The following is an 11,203-nucleotide window of genomic DNA, read 5'->3' on the forward strand; positions in this document are numbered from 1 at the left end:
CTAGCTTTCATAAATATATAAGAATTTATTTAAAATATTATTTTTAATGTAATATTAATTTTAGATTCATTTTATAATAATTTAAAAAATAAAAATTTTATGTGTCAAAAATAAATATATATATCAAAATAAATTTTTTTAAAATAGTAATAATAAAATAATTACAACAGTTGTATAATACGTAAATAAATGATTAATTTATACAAATATATAAAAATATATTTAATATATAGTTTTAATATAATATTAATTTTATCAATTTATTTTATTATAATTTTAAAAATTAAAAAATAAATAAAGAAGCGGAGACAAGAATTCCTTTATTTTACAATTTTAAAAAAAAACTATATATTTTACTTTTTCCTATCACATGTGTTTTATGAATTTCGATCTATGTAGAATGATGGAATGAAATGCCCAGTCAACAACAAATGGTTAGATCCATCATTATTATTTTACAGGACAAATTAACACATAAACAGGAGTTCATAAGTAGTGACTCTTGTGCAAATTTTTCTGTCCCTTCATACTTATATATTATAGATTATAAATGAACATGATAAGAACTTCATAGTAAGAAAAAAAAAAAAAAGAAATAGAGATAATAATTAGATAAATCAAATTCCCTAGTCGGACTCCTATTAATCCAAATTGAGGCCAGTAAATATGACATCTACTCGAAAATCGACCCTCTTCATCATCCATTTCCAAATTCACACACTCGTGAGTGGGAAAATTTTATTGGTAGTTTTCAGATTTTGCGCTATACATAATTTTGATTCTAAAAACTTTTAATTGTAACCAATTAATTTCAAAAACTTAATTTGAGTGTTACTGGAAAGTTTACTGATGAAGGAGTATGACATGACAATTAGATAAACAACATTATAACCTTAAACTTTGAGATTACTAATTTATTGATAAAAATAAAACTACTAATTCATCACCAAACTTTACACTTTATTTAAAATATTTACTTTTTAAATTTAATATTAGCTTATTTAACAAATAAATATTAAATATTATATTTATATTCTTATATGTTATTATTATTATATAATATATTTTAGGAGTAAAGAAAGTGCAAAGCCACTTATTCACCAAGCATAAGAGCACACCAATTACCAATGTAATCAACATAAATAGGAGTCTTTTGTCAGAGTACTTAGATTAGTAAAGTCCTCAGCTTTTAATTTACAAACCACAACATGGGCATGATGTCAGAGTAAAAGAAGACCTCTAAATGTTATAATTTTATTGGAATTGATATTATTCAAATTCTTAAAATGTTTGCGGGAAACAGAGACCTATAAGATTATTTTATAGTTAATACAAATGCCAATAATCTTATTTATTCTTTTGAAGAAATTAGACATATTTGTGGACTAATTGTCGGCTGCTATGGCTGGCCTTGTTCCAAGAGATACATGAATGTATTTACAGATTGCCTGCTTCTCTGCTTGCCTAATTTTCACACATTTAAGCAACCTCAAAATTTCCCATAAATAAAGACTGAAGAGACATGGAACAGATCTAACTTTGGAACTACTCAAAAATTCAATCTTTATTTGTGTAAAGTCTAATCAGCCAGACAACTACATACGATTTTTTCAGGAGCAGTGTAACCCCATCATTTCAATTGTCGTTCTTGATACACAGTGAATTGTTAGCAGGCTAAACTGGCCTGCAACTTGACTGATCAATAGCCACATTCCTTGAATCTCCACAACTTTGACATAACTTCACTTGCACTTGGCCCATAATAAACATCTTCTTAGCTTATCTATTATTATATCCATACTGGAATTTGCCAGCGCTTGGAAAGATATATTTATATAGCTTCTGAGAAAGACGAAACAGCCTGAAAAACTGACATCAAATCTTGTTGGTGGTTGGGATAATTGAAAGGAAACACACTTTACCACTAATTAGAACTATACACACAACATGCTCTCACCGACCATTGTACTATGTGGTTCTTTCATTATATAGCCCATACGTATATAATGTACTTTTGTATATCTTACAGTAATATTTCTAACATACCCTAATAGAATGTATGTAGCTTTCCCACTATATATACACAAATCCTGCAAAGGAGCAATCTTATTTATGTGTAACCTGTGTTTAAGACTGTCGTTTGGTTTTAACTTATTTTATATAATATAAATTTTTTAAATTTTTTTTTATAGACAGCTTTTTCATAGTATTTTTTTTAAAAAATATCAGTCTATATGGAATCAATTTTCAAAATTTAATAAAATAAAATACCCATGATAGTATCTAAAAGGAAAAAAGAAAAAGAAAAAGAAAAAGAAAAGAACAAGAGATCATAACACGACAAAAGATCACGACAACCTTTGCTCCATACCTTCCCCATATTGCTTTACAATCTACTTCAAAGTGAGGGAAGTTCCCATCTATATAAGGGTTTCTTTATCTCTCCATGAGTCTCAAGAAATTGAGATTCTCTTGACCTTCCAATAATTTTCCTCATAATTTATTGATTGCTAGCCCTAGTAAGTACTTTCTTGTTATATATAATATATTATCCATGAGCAGAAAGAGAAACCTCAGGAGCTGGAGGAGCTGTCTGGTAGCGAGAAAGAAGGTGAAGTTAGCTTCATTTCAAGTGAAAAGAAATCTTTATGTCCTGAGAAGGATGATTCCAGGTGGTAAAGAGGTGGACGAAGAAACTCTGTTTCAGAAATCGATTAACCATATTCTCATACTAAAACTGCAACTTCATGTTCTTAGGAGTCTCTTGAAGTTTTATGGGACTTGAGGACTTGATTATTGCTTGCAAGTGCTCCATTTTCAACTGTATAAAAAGAAAATGTATGTTCTAATTGTGTGTGCAACTCCAAGTTTTCTTTTAATTAAGTTTTCTTTTCTTCTTCTTTTCTTATCGGTCAATTTTCTTGTAATATATCGATCCAGTTTGGTCTCACGATTTAAATCTTGAATGGTATATATTTTATCAATAATATACTAATTATTTCATGCAGTTTCTGCTAATTATGTCGGGCCTATTAGCAGAAGCCTACTCTTAATTTTTAGTAATTTTTGTGACTTAATTGTTGAGTTTTTAATTTTAGTAATGTTTTGCACAATTTTTTTATTTTATTTTTATAATTCTAATGCACATCTGAATATTCGACTAAATTTTATTACCAGAATAACGGGATATTTATTTCACATAAATGGTAAGTCACTTGCTTTATTGAAATTCTCTATTTTGTTATATAGCAAAAATAATTCAGCTTTTGAGCGTTTTTATATTTTAATAATAATTTTTTAATTGGCATATTTATATATGATATATATGAAATTCTTTTTAATTCTTTTTAATCCTTTTTAGCTTGATAGGTTTTTACAATGATATATATATATATATATATTTTCTTTTGTTATAAAAAATTGAGTGGTTTTGTAAATGAGAAAAAGTACAATTATTTATTATTTTAAACATTTTCTATTATTTAATTATTCCATTAAATATTTTATCCAATGATAATACAATGAAGTACAAAGTTATCATTTTCGCTGTAAGATAAACATGATCACACTTTTCTTCTTGTTGAAAATGAAAAATAACCTTGATTCCTAGAGCTCAGAATGCTCAACACTAAAATCAGCAAAGAACAAAAGGCATTCAGTTGAGGTGGAAAATCCTCAGGAGGTAACCCGAAAATAGCCATTAATTACTAAGAGCCCATAATACTAAATTAAGGGCAACTTATTTCAAGATCGATTAATATAAAAGCAAGAAAATTGGAAAGAAGTTGCAGAAACCCAGTTGGATAGGTCCTAACTCGGACTTCTATGACTTCAGGGCCATTCACTATGTTCAAAACCCACAATCCCCATCCTATGTATAAGCCAAAAATAATAGCCATTGCCTCAGCAAGATTACACTAAAATAAAAGACTTATTCTGTTTCTTTATGTGTTTATTAATTTATAAAGTTAAATAGTTAGTATACCAATATTAATAAGTCATAATTAAATTATAAATTTACTAAAATTTATAAATCTTTTTACTGCCATAGCGATCGAGAGTTTAACATAGCAAATCTTATTTATTTTACAGATCAGTTTAGCTCAAGTTTAATTGTCACATTAGCAAGATTTAGCCTTCTAAATTAGTTCATCAAATTATAAGAATAGAAAACAGTTTATGCATGATATCGCAAAAACCAATAACAACTATGATTAAATTACAGAAACACAAAAATTAGGCCTATTGGATTGCAATGCTAGTTGTAAAGCAGCCATAATAATGCCCCTTGAAAAAGATTGATATTATTTTATTGAACATAAATTATGATGTGAAATGGATAATAATTACATAACTGAAGTACAAAATATGCATTAAATTAAAAAGGGGCACATCACATAGAAGAGCAGGTTCAATTTTTGTAGAACTGAAGTTCATATTTTGCAAAAGAAGAAGTAGAGAGCATGAGCATATGATGAATGGCTGTAGCCCATGTTTTATATCGATGGCAATCATCGCCCATGTCAAGCTTTATTATCCCTTCATTTGTGGTTAGCACGATAAGGTAACATGTAGTATCAGTTTCTTGATCACCTTCTGAATCTTTGTACAATTCAGTATGCAGGTCCAGTACAATACCTATAACAATTCCACAATGATCATTATAATTAAAAATTTAATAAATCTAGAGGTTATAAAAGAAAAGGGATAATACAAAAAAAAAAAAAATAATTAGAGAACATGGGAAGGAAGAACATACTTTCCTTCTTGCTTTTCAACAAATTGAGCTTTCTGATTTTCAGAATAACCTGCAAAATTCATGTGTTTAGTTTGGTTGCTGAAATGGTAAGCACGATTTTACATTTTATGGTTATTTAGTTATTTATTTAGGTCGGTAAAGTCTGAATTTTAGCGTTCATTTTTAAAGCGGTATCATTTTAACACTAGACTAAGATACCGAATCTTCCATAATTGAATGAAATTTTTATTTTGTGTTTTAAGAAAAACAAACCTTGGCTTGGCTATTCAGGACAATAGACACTGATCTCACACCAAAATTTCCTGTTTAGACAAAATAAGTTAACAATCAAAAATTTCTTATTATTGAAACAATAGCTAGGATGTGCAATATGATGATGATGTTATGACAATACCATCTGGTGTTTCAACATGAAGTTCTATGCCATTGGCAAGAACGAATCTGCATTTTTCGAAGTCGAAATCGATGTCGGAATTGTCTTCAATGGGGAGCACCGGTGCACTTCCATTGAATCTGTTATTGCATCCTGTTCTTGCTTTGAGGGTTGCTGCACCTCTTAATGCTGAATCCAAGTTGAACCAAAGATGCAGATTAATGGTCACATATTTTTATGGGCTTTAACAAAATATAAATGCCTATAAGTTGACATATATAGAACTTTCTGAGCCTAGTTCTGACCTGGCCCAGAAGCAAGTCCATCATCTCTTTTCACACCTTCACAAAGTAAAGTTCGGATTCGGGTATTTATTTAGGAGAAATGTCAAAGATACTTATTTCTTAATTGTTTAATCTAATTTATGATTTTTTTAACAGTGTTAAAATATAGAAAATATATTTTTTAATTCTTATTTTTAAAATTACCGTTTTGATTGTTTTTTAATTTTTCTTTGGTTGTTTTTGGATAAAACAACTCAAAAATAATTTAAGAACGATAAAATAATGGATAAATAACCAAAAAATAACTAAAAAATAAACGCACCGTAAATTTAAAAAAATATAAAAATAGTATTTTTATAAAAAATTACACAGCGAAAATAATATTTTTTATTTATTTCAACATATTTTTAAAATTTTCTATTTATTTATTGAACAAATATTTTATCTGCTGCCATTTATTATTATGATTCTGACTGGACTGTTATACTAAACATTATGTGAATTGTTTATTTATTATATTAAATTTTTCTTGAACTTTTATAGAACTAACTACCAATTTCTTTGATTAAAATTAATGCAACAAAAACTAAATTAGCATAAAATTATTATTTAATACTAAATTAATTAAATATCAAATTTATCTAAAATTAATTTTTTTAAACTAAAAATATTTACTGTTAATACTGTTTAATCCTAATTTCGGTAACAAAGACATTAGTAATATAGTTTGATTAAGATATTTATTTTATTGAATAATTTAAAATTAAATTATATAGTTATTCAATAATATTGTTTATGAGGTTTTTTTTTTGGAAGTATTGATATTTACTTAAGAGTAATTATGGTGAAAAAAAAAAATTAGAACAAGTAAAAGAATATTAATTAATATTCTTAAATTTTTAAAGTAAATTTTTTGTTAAAGGTTTAAATTTATTTTTATTGATAGAAGTTACTTATCAATTTAATCTCTTACTTGCGTTGAGTTAAATTCAAGAAGGAAGCAATTATATATGTAAGTACTAAGGATATAGGCTAATTAACTCAATAATTTGTTTTGCAAGAAAAACAACATAAAAACAACATATATAATGCCCAACTTTAAGCGACAGAAGAGTTTAAAGATCATATGTTCATATATTTGAACTGATTGGCTTTCCTTTTATTATTTGTTTTGGAAGATGGTATCCTTTAATTATTAAATCAAATAAAAATAGCCAAAATATCATTATGATAATAATTATTATTATTAGTATTATTATTATTATGGTAATAGAAAAACGAGTGAAGAAATTATACATGTAGCGGCAGCAGCAGTTAGTGTTAGGATGTCACTGGCACTTGTTCCACTCATTGCAGATCCTATCATACTGCTGAGTTGCTCCCTCTTCGCCCCCATAGCTTCAGCCACCTGTGCGCATTGTGCAGCTACCAGAGCCGCCGCAGATGCCACAGCTTCCTCCTTAGTGGTACTAGAATCGTCTCTTTTTGTGTTCTCTGCAGCAATTGCAGCTAAGGCAGCAGCTACACCTGCCACTGATATGGCTGCATGCACTTGAGCTCTTTCTAACCTATCTTCTTCTTTTCTCTTTTGCTTTATCTCTTTCAGCCATTTCTTGATTGAAATGGTTTTAAACGGTCCAATCTTCCATGGTAACTGCATCAAGAATTAATTACATTAAATTTTGCTGCATGTTTCTACACTGGATGTAAACATGACAAGGTTGCATACCCATTTCTTTCGAAAGCAGCTGTTGTAATTTAATTCAGGATGCATTGCTTGTTGCATCCATATCCATGACTGCAAGTGGAAAAAGAATCTTAGAAAGGAAAATGATATTCAATAAGTAATGGTTCTTGGATTATGCAACTAGATGAAGATGTTGACAAGTTAATAATGTATTATTACCTTCACATCATTGGATTTCCAAGGTGGTAGAGCCTTAAAGTCATCTTCCATTTTCACACTCTTTTCCATCTTCTGAAAGAAAGCAATTCTTATTTGTCATCTCTTATTTCTTTCCTCAATCAATTACAAGAAAAGAATAAAAGAATATACATAAACAAAAGCAAGAATTGCAACTGCTAAACTTACTGGAAAAGGACCTTTCATTTCGCAATCAAAGTTCTTCAATTGGTTGTCAAGAAGAATGATTGATTTATCTGCAGGCAACTCTGGCTGGAGAGTTTTAACAGCAAAGTTGCACCAAGTACGCGAAAGGTAATCCATTGTCTCAGGATGTGCCTCAGATGGCGTTACCATGGTCATTGAATCCAGAAAATTTAGGAACTGAAGACTTGTCTCAGGAATCAGAATGTGTCACAATTCGAGACAAAAACTTATAAAACAAGTGAGGAATGCTACTACAATTTCAGATATAAATAACACTTTATACACGTATGTATATAAATAAACAAATATGTCTAAATCACCATCATGTCACTGTCTTAATGTGGGTTCTAAACATGATCTGGTCCGAACACATAGGAATTCAATTGGTTAGACTGTAGCTGTATACATGCCACTTAGGTTGCTAGGAAGGGAACCAAAATGCCCCTGCTTGCATCATTACCATAGGTGGGATTGACCCATATATAAGAGATCAAAATTTTCAAATATAGAACTCATTTAAGGAAAAAAATGATCATAAAGGGTTGAAGTGCTGGTAGGTACAGCTTGTTTCTGTCCTCTAGACCAGACCCAAAAATTGTATAGGAAAAAGAAAATAATAAACGAGCTCAAAAAGGTTATTGACAGATGAGATATCGCACAGTTGGAAAGGGTTAATAAGGTGTTTATCAATAAACAAACATGGAATTGGACCTACAAGATATTATAAGAGATTATAGATAAGCAGATATTGATTGGAAGCGGGTTCCTTCAAGATTTGATTTAGAGGGGAACACATGCCAACCATTATAGAAGCATGGATACTCGTGGGATAAAATCATAAAAACTTTCCCTTTTGCATCTTTAAATGAAAACCATATGTTCAAGCTAAGTATGAAGAACTTAGATGAAATAATTATTAGTATTACTTCCTAGAGCTGTCTTGGGCCACCACATGCATTAGTCTCTAACTAAAATTGGCCAGAGTAGGATACAAGAATGGTGCAGCATTATAACCAAGCATGCAACTAGGACCAGCATCTGCTAAAAGGGACTAGACATGAATGATTGATGCTATAAACCATGATAAAAGGGAAAGAAGATGGAAGGCACATATACATCATTAATTTTTTTTCTTTTTTCTTTTCGTTATTAAAAGCCAAAGAGTAATACAAATATATCAGTATTTTATATTTTAATATTAAATATTCGATATATATTTAATTATTTTAAAATTAATAAATATATATCAATTTTTCATCGATTTAATATATAAATCAGAATATACATACACATGGTACACGTAAAGATTTAGCCTTTTAAATTAAATATATAGACATGCTATAAAGTCATGACAAGCTTTTAGTGAGTTGATACTTTCTTTTTATCTTACAGAATTTATAAAGGGGTTATCTGATTGTTATTATTATTATTATGGTGTATTGATGGTCTTTTGAAGATTCGATTACTAGCGTGCTCATTAAACGCATGTGAGAAGCGAATAATCTATGATTGCTTGGATGCCTAATTGTATTTGTTAATAATAGTTGGTGTCCATCAACTAAGACTAACATCACTACATTCTTTCTTATTTTATTAGGAAGCCCAGAAAAAAATACTTTAAACAAGTGGAGAGGTTAAATATTGTGAAAGAAATTGTTTCACAAAAGTAGACAATAAGCTATTAATTTATAATAACAAATATTTTATATCTGAGCTAAAAATGTTATCATATGTGACTCTATAAGCAACGAATTGGTGAATATTTTTATTTGTAAGAGATAGCTTTTTTATGAACGAAATTTCCTTCAATATCTGATTTATTTGTAAGTTTTATGGGGTAAATGCCTTTTATATTATTTTTAGGCAACTCTCTCTATAGCTAAGAGATCCATTGGAGGAAAGTTGAAGCAAAAAGCCTCCCACTATTCAATATCTTATTACAGCAAGGGGGCGGTTGGGGGCTGCTAGGGTTTTGGCTCTCAAAAAAAATTATATAATATTGGACCCTTTCCAACCCTCTCAACCTTCCTTCCTCATACCCCTCTAAATGAAGCTTTCTGACTCACACTGTTTTAGAGTCAGTTATTAAAAAAATATTTAGCAAAGTCACCTACTGATTTATTTAAGGTCTCCAATATGATCAGATGGAAACTATAATGATGAGGATAATTACTGATCATCAAAATGACATGCCAATTTTCTTGATGATGGAAATTTAAAGAAAAATCATGTTTTCTTGGTTCAAAAACATTTTAAGTCTAAAGTTTTTCTATTAGCTTTAGCCATGTCTGATGTATTTATCTAGGATCAATGTCAAAATATTATAGACATACTCTCTTATAGAAAAAATATGTTGCTCTGAATTTGAAGGCTTTCGTCTAGTATTGTACATAACAGTTTCATGACAAATATGAGCTTTTCATCCTCACTAAATCTTTATTAGTAATTTTAAAATAATTTCTCAAATAAACTGAATTTTACCGATTTTTAAAAATAAAATTTGAATAATAAATTTTAAAAAGTTAAGTTGATACGGATAAATTATATTATGGATCTAGATATATCTGGTGTCTAAAACGCAATCGTTTCATTTAAATGAGGGAGCTGAATTTTAAAATAAAGGCAACACCCATTATTAAGCCCTTAAACTTTTCTGTTTTATTTTATTACCCTTAAAATTTTAATCTATGAGCCCTTGCACTTTTTATTTTATTTTATTAAGCACTTATACATATTTTATGAGACTTTTGTTTATTCTATCGAGCTCTTGTATATTTAATTTTTGCTTTGATTAAGAACCATTAAATCCTCAATACAAGTAAAAATAAAAGTACAAGGACTTAATCAAATAAAATAAAAACTAAAAGACTCAATAAAATAAAATTAAAAAATTTAAGGACTTAAAAATGCATTTTGCCTAAAATAAACGTGCGAGAGAGTTTCATTTCAAATATAACACCCAACTTATTATTGCCGATTGTCCTTTCCATTCTTGATTCTCTATTTTTTAGAGCTTCAAATCAAATTCTACAAGCTGTTGTTCTTTTAACTTTTTTTCTTTTTTTTTTTGTTCTCTACTATAAAATATTATTGTCCTTCATTTTCTTTTCTTTCCTTTTTGTTTGATTATGCATATTAACAGATTTTGTAAACTTATTTTTTGACGAGCTGAAATTCTTCATTCTTTCTCCATTCTTCAAACCTTTAAATTAGATTCTACAAGCTTAATAATTTCTCTTAAAGTATGATAACAATTTCATTACTATAAAATAATAGGTTCATTATGTAGAATATTAAGGTTTATTAGTATGAATTACGATTCATCATTTTATTTATAATCTTAATAACATTATTTTTAAAATTGAATAGGTTTATTTTATAGCACATTGAGATTCACAATATATGACCTAAAGATTCATTATTTTTTTCATAATTTTGGTAACAATTTTATTTTTAAAATAGAATAGGTTCATTTTATATATATATGAACTACAGGTTTATCATATTGTTTATAATTTTGATAACAAATTTATTTTTAAAATAAAATAGATACATTTTATAGTAGAATGAACCTTATATTATTAACAGACAAATATAAAAGTTTTAAATAATCAACAGGACATGCATACATAAAAATAAATCAATATTTATGAATTATAATGAACGAATTCATTATC

At 28.3% G+C, this 11,203-nt stretch overlaps 1 protein-coding gene across 1 annotated transcript; it reads right to left on the reverse strand.

The window, feature by feature from the left end:
- Positions 1 to 4,282: 4,282 nt before the first annotated feature.
- Positions 4,283 to 8,023, reverse strand: LOC8258880 (VAN3-binding protein). The gene is made up of 8 exons (XM_025159924.2): positions 7,509 to 8,023; positions 7,323 to 7,394; positions 7,146 to 7,214; positions 6,713 to 7,070; positions 5,154 to 5,321; positions 5,012 to 5,061; positions 4,760 to 4,808; positions 4,283 to 4,638 (listed from the first exon to the last, which is right to left on the reverse strand). The coding sequence occupies exons 1-8, from the start codon at positions 7,680 to 7,682 to the stop codon at positions 4,412 to 4,414; spliced, it is 1,167 nt and encodes a 388-aa protein (XP_025015692.2). The 5' UTR covers positions 7,683 to 8,023; the 3' UTR covers positions 4,283 to 4,411.
- Between the last annotated feature and the right edge of the window lie 3,180 nt (positions 8,024 to 11,203).

The sequence above is a fragment of the Ricinus communis genome, chromosome 3 (genome assembly GCF_019578655.1).
Source record: "Ricinus communis isolate WT05 ecotype wild-type chromosome 3, ASM1957865v1, whole genome shotgun sequence".
NCBI lineage: Eukaryota > Viridiplantae > Streptophyta > Magnoliopsida > Malpighiales > Euphorbiaceae > Ricinus > Ricinus communis.